Raw genomic sequence first — 22,695 nt, forward strand, 5'->3', positions numbered from 1 at the left:
AATTTATTGAATATAATTCCCTATTTGCTTAATTAATAAAAATCCTACACTGGTTAATGCAATATACTTTCACACTGCAACTGTGGGGTTGCCAGATAAACAGTTAATAATTAATGTAATAATATGTACATTATTTTGTTATTTTAGAGACATAAATTAAAAAAAAAAAATACATAAAATGTATCGAACTGTTTGTAGATTTATATTCTATTAATGATACAGAACCACGAAAAAAAATATCCGCACTAAAGACCGAATCACCCTGTAGACCTACCGGCCTAAGTTATTTAGTCGTATATTAATATTTCAAATCATAAATGGCCATTTGTCATTAAGTACACTAGATAGATGATGTTGATCGTTACAGACAGTTATTGTATAAGTACTGTAAGATATTTTTTTTGTAGAAACAAAAAAAATGTACAAACGTATATTTTTTTTGTAGAAACAAAAAAAATGTACAAACGTATATTACCTACTTTAATTCAGAATAAAATCTATTTCCATTCTAAATTTAAGCCAAATCGCTTCAGTAGCCGCAGCGTAAAAGAGGAACAAACACACTTACACACAAACTTTCGCCTTTATAATATTAGTGTGATATGATATGATATGTACCTAAATATACCTTTATTACAATATTCTTTGTTTAATTTTCGAAAGAAATATAAACATCACTAGTTGACAAGTACCTATTTAACCAAGCGTAGCACGCTTGCTGGCTGTTCTTGTTTGTATGGCAATAAAGTATAGGGCAAAGGCAATAAAATAAAAAAAAAAAACATGTTCATAAAACTTAATATATTTACATCCATTGGTAATTGACCACAATAATTGGCTATACACAATGCCTAACTATAGGTTCTTACCCTCTTAAAATTAAAAATATAGTAGATAGACAGCTATAGAAATCTATCTAGTAATTTAGTAATTATTAGTACAAAACATTAACCCTTAAAGTAGGGGTTGGGTATGAGTAGGGTAGGGGTAGAGTAGGGGTAGGGTAGGAGTAGGGCAGGCGTTGAGTAGTGTAGAGTAGGGATAACGGAAGAAGTGCACATAAGTCAAAGCGAAGCTTTATCGGGTCCGTTAGTTAAAAATAAAAGGTATCAAAAATATGATGTTGAATTTATGGAATTGAAATGTAGAATGCATGAAAATACCCAAATGATGCGCGGTCAACTGAATTCTAGTTTTGAAATATGAAACTATTGATGGCCAATCCAAGAGCGGGCAACGAAACGAAACGGTTCGCCACCGGTGATAGGCAGTATGCAGGTAGTAGATTCGTATTTGCGTTCGGCTTTGGTAAACAAATATGGTTCGCCTGTCCTGAGACTTCAGGAAAGTTAATAAAGGACAGAAATATAGGGTAGAACGTTAAGGGTTAAAAATATTTGCACAGTTTGAACAAAAAATAATCTTTCTTGTACATATGAGCATACAACGAAAACAAATTCTCGTCCTAGGACACACCACAGTCAATAAACAAACCACATTTCTAGTCTATAGTGATCTGTGAACCACACTAAACATTTACTTGCGAGTAGGTATGTTACATATTTTTAAAATTGGTTGGGATACTGGAGAAATTATCGACATACTTGAATATAAATGTAAATACAACGATGAACTGATATATTTATTAGATACTGAATATTTGTACAATAATAAAAAACAAAAGCTATTTAAAATATGATGTTGTGTTTATAGAATTGAAATAAAGAATGAATGAAGATAACCAAATGATGTACGTATGCGCGGTCACCTGAATTCTACATTTGAATATGAAACTGGGGCGAATGAAATAGTTCGTAACAAATTCGTCAAATCGTTATTGGGATTGGATTGAAAGTTTTAATGAAAAATTTTCACTGAAGTTGGTAAAATATAATAGGGTTAAGATGGGGAAGAAAAAACTTTCTTTCTCTTAAAACAATAAAAATAATGTGAACACATTATTTTTTGCGGTTCAAGTCGCGGGTGCCTTAAGGCCTCAAGGTGCTCCGGACCGAATTACCACACTTCTACAATCGAGTCTACGTATCATTTGCCGCTTTCATTCACATCTTTATTGTAAGACATACCATTGCTTATAGAGTTATGTATCTAATAAAGTGTTTTACCGGTGGCTCTTTCTTGGCAGAGCCTTTTCTACAACTTTTATTAGTAAATACCTCATTAAATGACTAATACTAACTCTTAAGTTACTAACTCTCTTATTTTTATAGTTTCCTACTGAATAACTTTCTAACTAACTACTTAATTATGGCCATATAACATTATATAAAATAAATAGTTCTTAATATTAAACCAAAATCGATACAAACAACGAGTACCTTTTTATCCATCTGCTCATAATTGAAGTAGGTTATTGATAAAATTAATTTTTACACCATCATACAAAATTGATCATACAAGTTATCATCTGCTTAGATTTAAAAATTTAAATAAATTAACGCTAATCAATACTATTGTCTACGAATTCATTATCAAAATAATATCTATATAAACGATTGACTGTAAAATCAATAAGCCAAATTGATTGTTTCTTTGGATTGTATCAGGTTTGAGGTGAAAAATCCAAATGCTGCATGTTGTCATTATTCTAAGAACTTAATATTAAACGTAATTTTTTAAGACTAACAGAGGGGATAATCTCGTACTTTCACAGGTACTCTTTCCACAAGTATTTTAAATAATTACTTCTATCTAATTAAAGAATATAGGTACCTCCTAATAATTCCTGAGGTATCAATTCACTATATCGCAAAATAGTTGGCCCCACTCTTAAGTCACGTGGAAGTTCTTTTTTGTCTCCGATTATCGAATGTTAGTCTGTTTGAAACATTTATCGGAATTCCATGGTTTAAGGACAGCACTTTAGATACAATATTCAAATCTTCGTGAGCTCTTGAGTTAAGATTAGTTTGTGATAACAACTGCTTCAATTCCGCATCAGGATTGAATCTATTTGCTGGTAAAAAGTGATTCCTAAAAGGTGCATCATTGAATCGGTTATAACTTGGACTATTGAGACCGAAATTTCCTACTCCACTTTCATGACGAAATACTCGGTTTCCATGTTTTTGACTCAACTGTTCATCAGTCGGTCTTATTTGATTACTGAGCTGTGTAATCGGAGCTTGATTAAAACTCTGAATGGGGTTAGGCTGCAAAAAGTTGCTTATCCCTTGTGGAAGATGGTTTTCTTGCAAAGGGAATTGGTCTGGATGTTGTCTACGTAAATTAATAAGAAAATCTACTGCTTCTTTATTGGGCAACTGCTGGTGAGCAGCTAAAGTATTGGATTGATCAAAAGACAAGCTTGGTTGTATTGATACTTGTGATTTTTGTGGACGAATAGCGCTATTTTGATTTAATATACTTTGTGCTATGCTTTTATGCACTGAAAATTTATTGGTTAACTGATTAGAGGAAAACTTTTGTTGTTCAGCAAAAAGTTGCTGTCTTTTCAATTGTTCTTGTTCAAACAAGGACTGCTGTCTTAGTGCTTCTTTTTGCTGTAAAAGAAGTTGCTGATTTCTAAGCAACTCTTCTTGCTGACGTTGCTGTATTTGTAAAAATCGAAGTTGCTCCTCTAGAATCCTTTGCTTTTCTTCCAACTGTTTTTGTAATGTTAATTGCTGATTTATAAACTCTGTTGAAGGTATATTTGGAAAACTTTCTATAGGTAGCTTCTGAGTAAATACATTTGTTGTAGGTGAAACTTTTAAAATTTCTTGATTAGTAGTCTGTTGGTATATTGGTATAACTTTTTTTGGAATGCCGTGTGCGTCTTGGTGTACGGTAAAAGCTGCAACTAAAGGAGCTTGGAAAACTTGGACATCCTTTTTATCAACATCTTCAATGTTCTCTCCGTCAGAATTATGGGTTGGTTTCGGTGTTGTCGTTGTAGTTGTAGTAGTGGTAGTAGTAGTACTTATCGAGCTTCTTGGTTTTAAAGTAGCATATTTCACGTGTGCGGTATCTTTAGATTTAGTTGTGCTTTGTATGCTTCGAATTTGCTGCAAATTAATGCCACTTTCTTTCGTTTGGAAAATTTCATTAAACGTGGCTTGTGTTGGAAGACTGGCTGTAACGTAATTTTCCACATTTCCAACTGTTGTGCCTAAAATTGATATTTTATCATCAATTATTGTTGGATTTGTATTGGAAGTATTGTCGAATGCCCCTTGTCCATTAACAACAAAAGAATGAATTTGTATATTATCTTTGTCAGTTTCTCTCGGTGTTGCGTCTTCACTGGTGTTCGAAGTTTCTGACTCAAAGGGTGGTGTTGCATCTGTCGTATCCGCGTCGTGAAAACCTTCACTATCTTCAAGGTCAGTAAGCGCTTTCAACAAAGCTTTTCTAATGTAAGGATCTAGACGAACAGAAGGCGGCGGATCAACAGTATTCGTTTTGTCGTTAATGTCGTCTGGACTAGTTAACTCTTGGCCGACGGCGAGAGATAACATGACGAAAAAAATAATTCCCAGCACCTGAAAAGTAAAAAAAAAAGTATTGATAAAATTTAATGTATTTTTAGCAGACTCAGAAGTGGATTCCAAAAATAAGAAAACCGGAGTCGAACAAAGGCTGTGATTCACAATATTTGTCAGGACAACTTAATTAACAAATCAAACTGTAACCAAAACAAGACTCTAGAATGAAAGAGAATGCACTTGAGTAGAGTCACGCACTTGTGAACGTTGTGTGTAGGGTTAAAGGCGCCTTTGACAGTTAACTAACACTCCCCTTTTCCACTCAAGTCACTCTTCACCTATTCCAAGTAACCCATAAAGAATTACACAACAAAAAAATACCACGAGCCTTAAGGATACTGAAGCTGACCGTACGACGAGCGCCTTACATCACAAGTCGTTCCCGCCAATCGATCGCTACTTCTCTCTAACTCCCCACGGTTTACGGAAATAAGTCGCGGTAACTTATGTCGGCACGAGCCAACATGAGATCGAGCGACGTCATATCCGCATCAGACTACTATTTCCTACAGTAGTTTAATTGTCAATTGGCGCAAATCAATGCAAGCAAGATGCTCGTTATCGAAATGATTTTCTTATCCGCTAAACATATACGAGTATATTTATGTAAGTAGATACTTTCACGATTCCACGATAATGTTTAGTTGACTTCAATAAATTCTTTCGTGTTATGTGGAACGTTGCAGAGGTTCTTGCCACTACACAGTTGTGCAATAGTGTCTTCCTCAGGCTGCACGAACTGTTTCAACTACCATCATTCTTTAGTCAAGTCATTTTACAGCTTACATTCACCTTATATTACACTGCTTATTAAAATTAACTATTATGTACTTTTTCTTATACCTATACCTACTCATAATATGATTTGACTTTATTATGTTATTCACACAATGCATCTACTAGAATTCATAATCATTAAAAGGAATATTAAATGAAATTTTAGTAAGATCTTCACTCCAGATCTTACTCAAAATACTCTGATTACAATCTACATTTAGAAAATTTCATTGTTTGAATACTTATTAGATTGACGAAATAATTTGTTAAAAATAAAGAATTAGATTTTGAATGCAATTATCTATCTATTTAAGTAGTTGCAATATAAATTCTTGATAATCTCACGAGCATTAGGTAGGCACTAGGTCTAACAAAAATCCGTCTTCTCAGATTAGTGTCACGATTCCACATTGTTTTGTGCTTTGTTTATTTATGGGAACGATTGTATCAATTTTGATTGTACCTAGTCTATTAATAGACGAATAGTGATATTCGTGTTAAAAACGAAATGTACTAAGAAAAACGAAACGTACTAAAAACTTATTCATAAGTAATAATTGTTTGTAATGATAGCGATGTAGGAATAGGAATTTCGGTATTGAAATTTTTAATGTATTGTGTAATTTTTTATATTTCATATCGTTTTTTTTACATATTAAAAAACACGCAGGCTTTGTATTGAAAGCTACGAGGTGATTGCTAATATGTGTAGAGCTACACGAGGAGTAGGAGGAACCCCTGCGTCGCTTGGTCTTTTCTTCATTACGTGAAATCCTCAAAAGTGAAATTAGCTACGTAGCGCTGTTGTAACTTACTTCTGTACTATTTCTGTCTTATTTGATTTTTAATTCTTTACTTTTTCTGTCTTATTTGTTTTATCTCCTTATATTGAGGTGTACAAATAAAGTGATTATAAATAAATGTTCGGAAGTTGGTGGTTAAAGTAGTAGTCATTAGATATATGAAATTATGTTAGCGTCAATCCTGTTCATTATCATATCTGATATAATATCTGATAGCTATCGTTACAGAGACAAACTACCATCTATAATCCGTATTGGATTACCAGATCGGTCCTAAGCATGAAGTCCCCAAAGTTGTACAGTATTCCATATTTTCAAAATGCTAATATAATTATTACATTTGAAGCAGGTAGTATTAAAATAAATAAATTAATCTCGTAAGTAGTTTTTAAGAGCTTCCTACAAAGTTTGTTTCTGACCCACTTTAAATTAAAATCACGAGTACTTGAACACATAAGCACATGTTTCGAAAGTATGTACAATAAAGCGTCGAGAACAATATGACTTAATAAATACCAACACATGTGGCCGATAGTCAACAATACGCGCCGTCCTATAATTTATAATCATTATTACAATTAGGCTTGTAGCAAATTGCGGCCATCTTCACACTTTCACCTCCTTAGATTTGATAATAAGTTTAAATACCTTATTACGTACTAGCCTTTGCCGACGAATTTAGTTGTTTAATATTGTAACTTACGTACTCGTAATCGTAAACATTAATATGCTTACGGATTACGAGTAAATTTACGAGTAGGTAAGTGGTGGTCTAACCACTTCACTCTGAAAGGATACTCGAGCTCAGCAGTGAGCCGAATATGGGTTGATAACGAATTCTCATGGAAACGGGAACTACGCGAGTGAAACCGCGGGGCGTCGGCTACTCTTAGAATAAAGTTATTCCTGAGTTATTTCATACATTTTTCTTGTCGTTGTGTTTTTTTTCTGTCTTTCTTACGTTGATGTGTACAAAACATTAGGTGACCTAGTTTTCCTTCTAACTACTAAGTAGTAAGGTGCTCTTACCTATATTATTTAGTTACTAGGTACCTACAACATGACTGGTTCCCTATAAATGGATAAGTAACTTCATTTTGCAACTTACAAATTGCCGGAGAAATTTTCGTGCAAATCGAAAACACTCAGTTGACCGGAGGTCACCTTTCTCGATCGTTCTCACTGATATGAAATCTCGCCCAATGCTTATTTTGCGTGACACTTAAAATTCAAGACTCTATACGCTATTTACCACCTACATAAAAACCATCTTTTATAATACTACATAATTATACGTATTATCAAATAGGTTAATTTATTGAAATTTGTGTTTATACCTAGTTAGGTATACTTACTTGTTAAAATTTAAATGTTTCTTACATAAACCCATTTACAACGATAATTTAAATATACAGTTTAAGTAATTTACTACTAATTAGGTACCTACTACCTACTATCTATGCAACCAAAGGTGGTACCTACAATTGGAAATATTTTGTTTTTTTTATGTTATTTTTAAGAGAGATACCTATTATATATTATTCACTAACTAGTGTAAAAAATTTACTGGAGAAAGCGTGTAGGCTTTAAGGACTTAAATAAATATACCTACCTATATTACACGTTATAATTATAATTTGTTATTCTTATGCAAGGAGATTACAACAAATTCATGCCAAATATGCATAAATAAAATTTGCAGTTCAAAGTTCAGATGTTGACACAACATCCATAATTCTGCCAATACATTTAGTCAAGTTCTTATTGGAATCATTGAAGGCTTTGTCAGTGGGTTTGCTTAACTGAGGCCTGACATCAACACTGTCACTTATATACACACAATGGCTCAAATTACATAAGACATGGCATTGTCAACAACGATTCATATCTCTTACAAAGGTGAAAAGTGATTACTTTAGATTCAAGGAAGGATTTCGTGTTCATGTCCTACAAATTAACCTCTGCGTGGAGCTATTACGAGTAAGATGTAGAAGAAAAGGAGAATATTGATCATGTTTAAAATATTGTTATGTAATATTATGTTTCTATTGAGATAGTTATTTATCATACATAAAAAAATACGTACTACAAAAACATTAATCAAAAGAGATTCGTTTCTCAATTTAGCATAATGGATCAAATAAACTGGATTCGTCGGAGCTAAAAAAAAAGGTAAAGGGAAGTCTAATATGCAATGATATGTACCTGTCTAATGATCTATTTATTAACTACTCAGTAATTTTTATTCACAGTTAAAATATTACGGTTTACGGGTTTTGACGGCCTCCGTGGCGCAGTGGTATGCAAGGTGGATTTACAAGACGGAGGTCCTGAGTTCGATCCCCGGCTGGGCCGATTGAGATTTCCTTAATTGGTCCAGGTCTGGCTGGTGGGAGGCTTCCGCCGTGGCTAGTTACCACCCTACCGCCAAGCGATTTAGCTTTCCGGTACGATGCCTTGTAGAAACCGAAAGGGGTATGGATTTTCATTATCCTCCTAACAAGTTAGCCCGCTTCCATCTTAGATTACATCATCACTTACATCAGGTGAGATTGTAGTCAAGGGCTAACTTGTAAAGAATAAAAAAAAACCTAGATCTTCTGGATAGCCCAAATTACCATACTATCAATAAACGTAAATACAGCTTAGCTTATAAATAACGTAACTTATAAATTAGCTTTGCGTAGATCACGGTACAGATCAATAGACGATTAACCTTTTACAAACGATATCAAATCGCACTGACAACTTACACTGTACCTCACCGTCCGCTAATTGTAATGAAACAACTCTGAGAACACTGCGATCAGTTAATATTAATAATGATAGGCACAATTCATTATTCTCGACAACTTATGGGAATATGTATTGTGTAAGGTCTGTTGAAGATTAGGTCGAGGAGCCTAATTTAATAATAATAATTTTTATAAGAGCAATAATCGCCTCGAGCTTCAACGGACACCAACGCATGGACGTTACTCATAATATTATTAAGATTTCAAATGTTTAATAGACTTTTAATTTTTTTGTTTCTTATGAAATGGTTTGCATAACCACAGTTCCCCGTGGTTCCTGTGAGATATGATAAAACTGCTGAATTAAATACGTATCAAGTGATATTGATTTTTCCATTCAATTTACAAGTCGGATTATTATTAACATATATTTTTATATGTTAGATTGTAATTTTCAATTATAGTAGGTAATTCAAAATATTCTCGGCGCAATTAGAATAAGTATTATCATCATCATCATCATCATTATCAGCCCATATACGGCTCACTGCTGAGCTTGAGTCTCCTCTTAGAATGAGAGGGGTTAGGTCAATAGTCCACCACGCTGGCCCAATGCGGATTGGCAGACTTCACACACGCAGAGAATTAAGAAAATTATCTGATGTGCAGGTTTCCTCACGATGTTTTCCTTCACCGTTTGAGACACGTGATATTTAATTTCTTAAATAAGAATAAGTATAATTCCATCTATCTTAATTTTTTTGTATTTATCTACTAAAATTGTTTAATAGGAATGGTTGACAGAACAAGCAGATTATCCACATTATGTGTTAGTGGAAAACCATAGCTTATCAAAGAGCAATACTTCGCAGGTCGTGTGATTCATATTAGCACGTGATAAGATTAGCGAGACTGTGATGTCCTACTACTAGACTACAGGCTTCTTCTTATAATTTCTACAAGTAGGTATTATTTTCTCAAAGTTAAAAAAACCGAGTTAGATTTTCCTAGATATTGAAGTGCCCTTTGTTTTAGTAAAGCAAGTTTTTACACCATTTACAATAATTATGTAAATAATATTTTCTACAAGTACCTATGCTTAGATCTACTATTTTATAAGAAAGAAATAAGTTTAACTGTTGCCTATTGAGGAACTAATATCAACATAACTCTCGTTATTGGTGCCGTCTATTGCATTTGCGCATAAGTGAAAGTGTTAAATATTTCTCACAATGGCGCTATATTTTATGGGCGATAAAACAATAAGTTCCTCAATAAGCGGTATACTACAAAACCATGTACCTATATATGATGCGAAGCAGCCATTGCGTAAATGGTGTATTTCTCGAATTCCTGCGAATTTTCAGCGATTTCGTATGCGCTCGGGTCTCAAATCACACGTAGACACATATGGCCAACTCATAATAGTATTACAGTATCTATTTATAAAATTTTGAAATATTCATAGTGAAATAAATATCACTTCCTAAATTTGGAATATCTCTGTATAAGGTGTCCGATAAATATTAATAGATTTCACTGAATAAACGGAATAAATGGAATATCAAAAATTAGGTTAGCCTACGGTTTTTTTAACTTATCAAATTAGTTTCAGATAGGGGTTGAAAAAGTTAGATCAGTTATGTATGGGACTTTCTGTGTTTTTTTTTTATTTTTTTACAAGTCAACCCTTGACTACAATCTCACCTGATGGTAAGTGATGATGCAGTCTAAGATGGAAGCGGGCTAACTTGTTAGGAGGAGGATGAAAATCCACACCCCTTTTCGGTTTCTACACGACATCGTACCGGAACGTCTTTGTCAGTAGGGTGGTAACTAGCCACGGCTGAAGCCTCCCACCAGCCAAGACTATTACAATATGCTAATACATGCTATTTTTGAAAAAAAAAACTTTCGTATGATAGATACATATAGTTATATGTGCCTATCAACTTTCCGCAACAGGTAAATAAGCAGAGTAACTTCAGTTCGTGAGCGAAGACGTGATCGAAAGCATTTCCTTATATTGCTTATCGGTTAATCCGGAACTTAAGTTTATATATAAAACGAACTATAAATAAGGTTTCCTATAAGGTATGAAGACACGATAGGGGTTTGATTGTTTATCTCGCCTTACCTTAAAGTTACAGAAAGTTCCAGAATGCTGATTTTGTATCTACTCTACATACTCGTATACCTAGTCTTATGAGGTTACTATTGGCGGCTTTACTCTTGTCACTAAAAATAATCCTACTAAGAAGCGTCAGCGTAATCTTAATCTGTATACGGTACCGTATACTATACGTATATACTATAGTTTACGTAACGATATAGGTATACCTATACTATACGTAACGATTAACGCTTTTTGGTAACGCTTGAACAAATTTCACTCACACTCACAAACACTGTAAAAAATTATCAAAAAATGGATTCCGGTGTAATGCTAGGCTTAAAGGCCGGTATTCAGGTCTCCAGACTGAGGATCATCAGAACACGCGCTGTCTCAAGGACTACCGCATTCTACGAGTATATCCGACCCTTGATCCAACAGCCAAGCGAAAGCTTCTAAAGGTCAAAGCTAGCTTTTCTATAAGACTATTGGCTGAAACGAACTCCGGAACAGTTGACTGACCAATCCAATCTCGTGAGCAAGGTTCAAGTATTTTGATGCTTGTGTTTTAAATATTAATAGATGACTATTGCGATACTTTTGCCATTTAACTACACTAGCTTTTACTATGTTTTAAGTTTAAACAGATTTACTTCAGGATTAATTAGACCAAGATTACAATGGGTGAACCTGCATCGTAATCAGATGTACCTAACACAATAAAAATATTGCATATTTCCCTCGTAAGAACACAATGCTACTGCCTCTAATGAGATATTGCGAACAACCAGGTACATTTGTTGAAGCGTATCTAAATTTAATGAGCTGTTATTATAAACATTACCCAATTTGTTTCTACCTGATTACTATAAAAGCACAGAAAATATTATGTCAGACCATACGTTTTAGTCGTTTATAGAAAACAAAGTAAATTTAGGTATCTACATAACTTAAACATCAGTGTCCAAAGTTATTAAACGTAATAGATTTTTTATGTTACCCGATTTTGATAATGCGTTTTCATTTATATTATGTATTACAATAATAATATTGATAGAACTTATACATATGTACGAGAATTTGTACTCGTATATATTACTTTATTCATTATTTAGTAAATATTTATGACGAAACCAAAAGCTCAAGTTTCAAATAGCTCAATTTACTTCATACAGATTTAGTTTGTTGTTGTAAGTAGGTACTTTAATACATAAAGCATCAGAAAAAGCAAAATGTTTATTGTTATAGAAAATAGAGAGCCTATTCATTTAATCCGTTAGATCTTTTAATTTGATGTGAAGTAAAAGCTATCTTTTCTTAAAAGCAATTGTTTAATTGAGCCTTGAAATTTTAAGTAACTTTCTCCATAGATTGTACCTATGTGCATTTGTATATTTAGGAATGTGTGCAATTTTGTTGTGAATAATCCAGTTCTACTAGCTCTAAGACTATATTTGCATCAACTTTCCGATTTCCCATGAGGTCAGCTGCTGTCAGACCTTGACAATTTTCTTCTCCGGCTGGCTTTAATGTATTTCGATTATGCTATGAGATGATAATAATAAGCATGAATATTTTGGATGTGTTTTCTTAAACTTGCTAGTTATCAAAACACGATGTTTTCTTTTTTTTTTTAAACGATGATCAATGTTAAAAATTTCCAAATTAAGGTCATTTATTAAATAACAATATCAGTTTTAGACTGGTTTAATTTTAGTTTGATTGACAATTGCATAATCAAGATATGGGCAAGTAAATACATCCTACATTATAAAATGCATGATTTTAACAAAAACCACCACCTACATAACAAATACCAAAAATGTAAGCAATTTTGAATTCTAATAATTTCTGACTATTTTGATTTGTTAATAAATAAAGGATTTTCCATCATTTATTGTTTTACTGCAACGTCATTATCATTAATCATCATCATTAACAACCCATATTGGGCTCGCTGCTGAGCTCGAGTCTCCTCGAGTGGATGAATGTCAATGATGAAGCCAGATGTATAGCATCGCATTACATAATCTGCATCATCTGTATGATAATCCCATAACATAATTACGTAAGGAATTTGTGAAAAAGTAACACGTAGGTAAAATATAATATTTGCCGAAGAGTTTAGCAAATATAGCAGGTTTTGAGGGAAAGTAGGGCTCGATCACACTGAACGTATTTGTAAGGTTTCGTAAGATTGAAATGTTATGTAGAAAATTATTTAAGACTAGCGTACACCAGCGATTTCGTCCACGTCAAATTCAGATTTTAACAAATCTCGCGAGAACATATGAGTATGTTGCTCAACAACCTCCTCTATTTTCCAGTGAAATCCTATTAAATCGATTTAATCCAGCCGACCCAAAGATTATCTTGGATAAACAGACATACAGATAGAAAAATCAAAAATAAAAAAAGCGCATTTGTGTTTTATTATCGTTTACACAACTATAGCACAGCTGTTTTTAAATAACATACATACTCTTCAATTTTATTTATATGTAACTGTGCATGTGGATAGTAGGATACTAATATTATTATGATTAATCTATACTACAGGCTAAACTATAATCTTTGGCACATCACGCGCCCGCCAATCACTGCCAACCGGGACCATAAGTATTGCCCGGCAGCCCCTGTGCTTCCGCTTTTTAAATCTCGGATATTCTGTACTATAATATGTATGTACTTTTTATACATATAAACCTTCCTCCTACGTCACTCTACGTACTACTGAAAATTGCATTAAAATCCGTTGAATTGCTTAAAATTAAGCGAACATACAGCGGAAATAACTTTATTTTATACTATGTAATGTGATGTGATTGTGATTGTGTTTTGATGTAGGTAGGTATCGTTGAAAAATCTGAAAGAAAATGTTCTTCTTTCAGTTTTATTTTAATCTTACGATTTTTCTAGGATTAGCTAGTAATTTATGTAGCAGCCGTTTAAGTTTAACTACCGAGCGGTAAATTAAAAAAGGCAATTTTGTTTTCTAATTAGCGTAAGGTACCAGTAAAAGTGTCTTCAACTCGGGAAAATTACTGTAAAATTATAAAGCGTAGTAAAACTTTTCAGAATTGCAGGTTGCGGCAGTATAAAAGAAATAATGAATACGAAATTTGGTTTCTCCATTGTATCAAATAACGTAATTTTACTTAATTGTAGAGCAGTTGTGATAAATGTGTTTAATTGCTTTTTGAATGTGTTTTAGTGGGTAACTTTTATAGCAGTAATAAATCTACATGAAAATTATAACGTTTTATAAAACGATGCATAAATGTATCGTAAAATAACAATGATATCGAAAAATTATTATATGTTAAATTAATTATAGTCCTAGTACTTGTTCTTATAGTAAATTCTTCCATGTTATTATTTTATAGTATCTTTATACTTGTGTTGTTATTTTTGTTATAGTACGTCATTTTCAGAGACTCAGATTTTTCTGATTTTGATGAATCCTATACATGTGGTAGCATAAATTAAGTATGTATCCTTCAAATTCAAGGTGGCGTTTTAATGAAGTAGGTAGATTTATGAATTTAGCATAATTCTGATATTCTCAAAATTTTCCCGACCGTCTTAAAGATTTCGTTGAATCTTCTCTGCTACGAAACTTCGTTTAACTTTTGTAAAGTTGCAATTTAAATAAGGGTTCCTTTTTGTACGTACGTTTGTAACCCTAAAAAGCTTCACACTACAGTAAATACACATTGGTACACACGATAAACTAAAAGTGATTTGCGTTCTGAGTGTTAAAAACAAGAGGAAATTTTCACATTCATTCACTCTCCGATTATATTGTAACTAGGTATAATAATTGATTAAGCAACTTGGTCGTTAACTATGGGCCTCATAAGAAGGCTCAGAGTCACACAGCAGGTGATGGAACGAGCTATGTTAGGAGTATCTCTGCGTGTGTCAAAGTGTTGGAATGGCGACCTCGCACTAGTAAGCGCAGTGTTGGCCGACCCCCCACTAGGTGGACTGACAACACCGAGCGAGTCGGATGGGCGGCTCAGTATCGTGATGTTTGGAAGTCCCTACAAAAGGCCTATGTCCTGCAGTGGACGTCCATCGGCTGATATGATGATGATGATGATGAAGCAACACGGTTAAAACTCACGTGATCACGGGGCCCTTAGTCATGAGCGATAATTTAAATTCTAAAGTAACTAGGTACATAATAAAATATGATTATAATATGACTTCCTTAAAAATGGAATTTTCCACGAAGTCGTCGCATTCGTATAACAATGTTACTTAAACATGAAACCTTCTTCCGAGTAGAATACGTGAGTTGCCATAAAAATAAAATTCTCACAATTATCCTTAAAGGATTTTAGATGATGATACATACGCCTTTCATGGAAAGATTTAGAAATTAGATATGCATTTCGTTTTGTTGCATAATAAATGTAGGTTCTTTCATTCCTATACACTTTTTACTAATGCACTTAGCAAACATCATGAAGTTGTTAATCCTAGTTTTCACAAATGCCACATTTGAGAAGCGTGCTACAAATTTCTTATTTTACTCGAGAGAAAAATCCATTAATCATTAAAAACGGTGTGATGATAATGTACCTATTAGTAGATTAAATCTCAATGGTTGTTTATTTTACCTTTTATACCGACGTACCATGATTTTTACGGAAAAAAACTGGTATAATTAAGTGAATGTTTCTGTGATGAACCACTTAAGAGTCATTAAAACTAATTCTTTTAATTACTTCTATGTACTACCTACTACTAAATTTCTCTTTTATATAACATATGTACGTTTGACGAGTATGTAAAAATTATATTCCATTTATAGGTACTGAAAAATATAGTTTTTCAATAGATTATATATTGGCTGGTTTCTGGATTAGATAACTACTCTCTTTTCGTTGTAATTTTTGAACATAAATATTGTTCAGTAAAGCCAAGCTATAATAATTGTTACGAAGCTTATGTGGGTAAAGAAATTGCGATGACACGAAAACGTGTTGTAGGTGACGGAATGACAAGATGTATGATTGTAGATACATGTAGATATCACATACTAAGAACTAAATTACGCAACACTTTTTTTGCACTAACACACTACTGAACTACCGTAATACAGTCTATCTGTATACTAATAATATAATTAAGAATCAGAAACCGGGAGTCAGTGCATTTATTAAAATTAAAAGCATAAAATAAATTGAAAGAACATAGTTTGAAGAGCCGACGGAACCCCTGCACCGAAAAGCTCAGTGTTGGTTGACTTCCCACTAGATGGACTAATTGACTGATATGATGCTTTGAGATTGATCGTAGACAAACAAAATTACTAACACAAAACAGACCTTACGTGGGAGAAATTACGAGCGATAGATTATTTGTAGGTATTATTTGTAGGTAGTACGTGTACGTAAGATATAATAAAGAAAGAAAATAAATTTATTCAATTCTAAAAGTTACAGACGGTAACCCTACCCTGACAGCATGTCTGTCTGTAACCCATAGAAAGAAAGGGTGTACAGCTCAGCATATGCCGTGCACTACATAAAAGCATAATACACAGCCCTGATTTTCGCCACGGCGCGAAATTATTATCTGCTAAGCAGACAATATCATTGTAAGATATTGGAAAAAATTCCAAGTAATCACAAAATACATAATAGTAAAAGATCAGCGAGATAAATGTAAGTAACATTAAGGTAAGTGTGTTAAGTCGTAAGTGACGTAGTTATCACGCTCCCACTTATTGTTATTTAACACTGTATTGAGTCATCAATTTGTAAAATTTCGCGGCAATTAAGGCAAGCTTCTCTAGAAATTTAACGGTTACCCGAATGTTCTTCCGGGCTACTAATGTACCTGAGGAATGTTTAATTTTAACGAGAACGCGTTTGCATTAGTTAGGTAAATCTCTACCAATATTATACAAACTTTATGGTATTGAACGGGGTAGTCAGGTTCTGGAATCGATTTCAAAAATTCTTTTACCACCAAAAAGCCATGTTATTTTCAAGTGTCATAGGCTATATTTTATCCCAGTAATCTCGCTGAAACGGGAACTACGCGAGTGAAATTGCTCGAAAAAACTGTAACTTATTTTCAAAAATGATTTTATAAAAGCTTACATGAAATAAAGATTAGATTTAATTAGAATATATAATGTTTTCGGTCTATTGGTACAAGTATAAGTGGAGTGCACACTGGATTATAATTACATATATCGGGTATAACAATTGAAAATGCTAGACAATGCAACCATGATCTGTAAATCAGTTGATACAAAAAGAAATTTATCATGAATACGTATGGATACCTACTTTATATAACCAAAGACTTTTCTGATACACTTTTTATTTTATACATTGAGGACGTAAGTAATTTGCTTATGAATGGTAACACTTTTGATACCACGCGTATTGGTAGATGGTAGTAAACTTTCTTGGGGTCTTAGACTAAACTTAAAGGGTACAGTCTATTATTGAAAATTTACTCGTTTCTTTGCTTCACTTCGTATCTTCTGTTTTATAATAGATAGAAATAGCCACAATTTGAGCTTGACCTTCCAATATTTTTTACATTCTATGCTCTCTATCTAACATATGATTAGGTAGTGTTTTCCACTATACCTAGGTCTAGCTATTCTCACCGTTTCAGTTCTAACCGATAAGTTTTCCTATTAAGCCGTAAATACTTTAATTACATCTACTCTTATATCACTCATATCTATTTTGTTACATAAAGAACTAATAATTACGAAAACCATAATCAAGTATTGTCGTAAGATGTATCTAAAGTAAAAAACTGTGTTTTCTGGAAGCTTTCACTGTCCCACGACGATGAATCCGACACTAATGCATTTTGTAATGGCGATAGTTAAGCTAAGTGATATGTAAATCACTTTAGAAATAACCGCTTTTGTTTTATGAGAAACAAGATGTTTTTTACGAGTACATAGCTATAATTCTTTTACACCTACAATAATAAAAAAATAATTTGGCTTGCCTACAGGCAAAAATAAATATCAACGCAACAATAAAATTAATCGATTACGCATTTTTTACAATAATGTGATACTAGCGGAGGTCCGCGAATTCGTCCGCACTCACTTCGCACAACTCCCACGGGAACCAAAGATTTTTCCGAGATGAAAGTAGCCTATTGTATACTCCAGAATATTATCTATCTTCATTTTAAATATCAGCCAAATTGGTTAAATAGTTGTGGTGTTAAAGTGTAACAAACATCCATACAAACTTTCGCGTTTATAATATTAATGGAATTTATGATATTTTGTCGTAAGAATAACATACGAATTGATAATAGCCTTCATAATATTAGTACGATTGTTTCTGCTTTTTATCAAAGTTTGAACTATGCAACATTCGATAGATGTCAGCAGTCTACATATCGCATTATCCAAGTTTTTTACATATTTGTATTAATAGTTAAGTATGTATGCATTTATTACTAGCAAAAGCATAGAACACTATGTCATGTTTGGCACTACATTGAAAAAGGTTGCAGCTCAGCGTTGTGGGCATACACCGACATTTTCAACACTCAAAATTGTAAACTAATTTGTCTTATTAATGTACAGAATACATTGCAAAGGGCTCTCATATTTCTTTCAGCGGATGTTGCTTACAGTTTGTTATATCCACAATAGGACGCAGGTAATGTGACGCTGTTGTTTGAATTTTATAACTAAGAATACCTGAACATGGAATTAAATCTACTATACTAAGCTGGCACATAAATTAGACAAACAAAATTATGCGCCATTCTCAGTTTATAAACAGTTTACAGCGGTACTATAAACGACGTCATTGGTAAAGAGATTCAATATCTTGTGCGTCTATGCATCATCCATCCCGCCAACTCATTTTAGAGTAACGTGGTGAGACTAAGCTCTAAAATCGGAACGAGGACTGCTCCTATAGAGAGGCATTTAAAGAAACTGATAATAATGATTAAATATCATCACTACCAGCCTATTTTAACACCCGCAGAGCCTTGCTTTCCTTCTTAATTGACATGGAGCTTAAACCCACCACGCTCCTCCTAAACGTGTTGGCGGGATAATAATATGCCAGCCTAAAGAACTACTTGCGGGTTTTCTGTCTAAAAATTGTCAGTGTACTGCGATGTAAAAATAAAGAAATAGTGAGTTTTGATAAATTACTATTTTTATTTAGATGCATATCATGACCTTAATGATTAGTGAGGATTGAGAAGATTAAAATTAATTGATAATAAAATTATTTAGTAATTTATTTTTTAATAACATTACACTTTTCACGATGACACGATTGAACCAGCAATGCATCTTTTTTTTCTGTTCTGTCGAAACATTCATTTAACTCTAAATCACTTACAAGCGGAAACTAGAATTGCTTCCGTTGCTTATTGAATATTACATAACATGTTTTTAGGAGTCAAAATCAAAATTTACGGAAACTTGTAGAAATGCATGTCGATAGTTCTAAATGAGTGTTAATTTAATCCAATATTTACTATGATAACGTGCCATTTCCGATTATTGATTCGTTCGTACGATTCATTGATTTTTTGTTAACGTTTCTGTATTTAACAAAATATACTGCTAAATGAGGTATGGTGAGTTATTCGCAAACTCGATGCTTTTCGGAGAATTAAAATAACTGAGCCTGTATGAAATTCGTACGTTATTTAATTTTCTTGAAGGCGACCCAGCTTTTAAGTTATCAACCAAAGAATAACAAAACAAAAAAAATACAGAATTGTGATACTTTATCTGACAGCATCAAGAATAAACACCTCATACATAATCGTTGTAGTACATGTCGTTCTTGTCTTGTATAACATCTTTTAAAAATAACCACTATGTAAATTATACGCTACCTAAGAGAAATAAAGGTTTAAATTAATTTGACGGTTTCTAGAAAACGCTTTTTTAGAGAGCATAGGTTACAGATGCGATGGCGACATGTCATACTGGTTTTGTTGCATAATACATACGGATCATCAAACCGATAGCGTATTTTAATTTATCTACATTTCTTTCTCAGCTGTTTCATAATAACAGGATCTTCTATATAACCGCTTTTATGTTTTTGATAGCAAGCTAACAAACATCGTCGTTTGAACTGACCTCCTTTGCGTAGGTTTATGCTTTTATTGCTTAAGGCATAAGCTTTGTTTTAAATTCAATTACTTTAATTTATTTGTCCATTTTTTTACTTATGTACAACTCATTAACTAATTTAATATAAGGCAATCGGGGTTAGTTTTTACCATCAAATTAATTGTGCATTTCACAAATTGTTGATCCGATCCGTCTCGTATACTCGTAGTCTACTTATTCAAACATATAATTAAATTAATCTATAAATAATGTATGAGGGGAATATGCAAGTAGAATAATAGGTACAACTCTAATATACACTGCATACAGATCTAAGCGTGTCATTAGACACTATCAATTTTTAATTTTAATAATTAATCTGAAAAAACAATTCAACCGAATTAAAAAAACTAAAATTTGATCGTATGTGATGTCTACTGATCGTTTTATAGGCGGTGTCCAGCTACATATGTAGTACACACATAAATAAACACTAAATTAATTATTTAGGTTAAACTTAATCGAAAAGTTTAGACTTTGCATAGATATGTTTAGTTTAGTGAAAGTACCTACATAATTTAAAAATAAAGGGATTATACTGTAATAAGTATCATAACCTTAGTCCATTACGATGTCAATTTACAAAAGTTTACAAACATAGTTACGTTAGTAGGTTACTTAAGCTGTATAACAAAATTACTGAAAACTCGCCCACACACATTCTCGTAAAGCTTTTAATGCTAACTTGTACCTATGACGAACAGAAAGAACGTTACGCAAGATCTTCAAGCATTCATCAAAATGAAGTGAAACGAAAACTACTAGGGTGATATAATTTTTGCTAAAGTAGTCAACTAACGTTTGAGAGTTGCGGATCGAGGCATGAATCCTTAATGGTCGCGTTTTCTTGCGACTTACTTAATTGTGAAGGAACAGATCGCATCACGCATGCAGATTGCGTCATGGGGAAAGTGCATTCATGATTTTATATTTATAAGATAAGACGTGCATACCTACATAGTAAACATTGTTTTTGTTCATAGCACTCACTTTTGATTATGTACACTTATGTAATTGAAAACTATATCTTCACTTTTCTTACTATAACTATATTTTCATTAATTATCATTATCATAACTGTATAAATCCATAAAACGCTACACCTATTTATTTTTCATCATAACCTGGTACTTAATTTTCATGTCTCCTCGTTAATATACACTTATATAATTCAATATTGCATCTTTACTTTTATACTATAACTTTTTTATTCATTTATGCCGATAAAATTAAAGCCTCAATATAGCTCAACGGTAAGAGCGGTTGGACTCATCAACGAGGGGTGGTTAGATCCTCACCCCGTTGGTCTATTGTCATACCCATTCCTAGCACAGTCTTTCCCGACTAGTTGGATAATGGGAATATTGGTCATATTAAAAAAGATATGGCAAATTTTCTTTAAAAAGAAAAATTCCTATGCTATGAATCTGAAAACGATACGAACTATTATTTTATTTATAATTTGCATATTCTAGAACTACATAAAACAAAATAATGCACCTAAATAATAACTCATGAAAAACTGCTCTGTAATCTGAGACTATTGTTAACTTTTACTCCAAGTAAGATAACTATAGTTACTATAATATAAGTAAACAAACACTGGTACTGACCGGGCGCATGGTGACTGTCACTGCACAACTCTCAACAAGACTCCTCCGCAACACACTTGTGGCTTTCTCGCAACACCGAAGTGCACTGCGCTCTCAACAGCCCCTCACCACTGGGCTCGTATCCCCTTGTAGTTGTACCATGTGTTGATATCATGTCTGATACATGTTTACTAAATTCTCAGTGTGTCGGCAATTGATTCAATATACGCGGAATACTACCTTAGTAAGATTTCTCATTGAAATCGGTGTACGCAATGGTACACACTTTAAATGCGTATTTATTCAGTGTGAAAATTGCTTTTTTGAATTGCGTCATTGGTCCTGTGGTGAGCTTATGCGGCTTTAGATTCATTCAGATGTAAGGTTTGAGACCTGGGTCAAGGTATGAAATATGAACTTTCTTTTTTTTATTATTTACAAGTTAGCCCTCGACTACAATCTCACCTGATGGTAAGTGATGAAGCGAACTAACTTGTTAGGGGGAGGATGAAAATTCACACTCTCTCTGTTTCTATACGACACTGGATAGGCCAGTACGTCTTTGTCGGTGGTAGGGTGGTAACTAGCCACGGCCGAAGCCTTCCACTAGCCATACCTGGACAAATTAAGAAAGCTTCAACCGGCCCAGCTGGGCATCGAACCGTCATCGTCCCCGGACAATCGTCAAACGTGGTATTTTGACTCATGTCCAGGGGCACCCGGACTGATACACTCAGGCCAAAATACCTTTCCAGAATGGCCCAAGCCGATGTTGAGTCTCAGAGGAGAAGACCTTAGAGAGTGGTTCTGCCCATCTCTTTTTCATTGACACGATAAAATTGTTTTTTCCCAAAAATTTGTCAATTATTTTAAATTAAGTAGTGCCATAATGTATAAAAAACACAAAAACAAAAAAATCAGAAGTTATGAAGTATTAGTACGTATTTTAACATCTTTACTAATCATATGAATTTCTACTAGAACATTGTAACTACATTGAAACTACTATG

The 22,695-nt window shown here is 33.3% G+C and overlaps 1 protein-coding gene across 1 annotated transcript; it reads right to left on the reverse strand.

Annotated features, from left to right (window-relative positions):
- Positions 1–782: 782 nt before the first annotated feature.
- On the reverse strand, positions 783–21,869 carry LOC112055115 (putative uncharacterized protein DDB_G0271606). The gene is made up of 2 exons (XM_024095119.2): positions 21,707–21,869; positions 783–4,505 (listed from the first exon to the last, which is right to left on the reverse strand). The coding sequence occupies exons 1-2, from the start codon at positions 21,713–21,715 to the stop codon at positions 2,796–2,798; spliced, it is 1,719 nt and encodes a 572-aa protein (XP_023950887.2). The 5' UTR covers positions 21,716–21,869; the 3' UTR covers positions 783–2,795.
- Between the last annotated feature and the right edge of the window lie 826 nt (positions 21,870–22,695).

This window comes from Bicyclus anynana, chromosome 12 (assembly GCF_947172395.1).
Source record: "Bicyclus anynana chromosome 12, ilBicAnyn1.1, whole genome shotgun sequence".
NCBI lineage: Eukaryota > Metazoa > Arthropoda > Insecta > Lepidoptera > Nymphalidae > Bicyclus > Bicyclus anynana.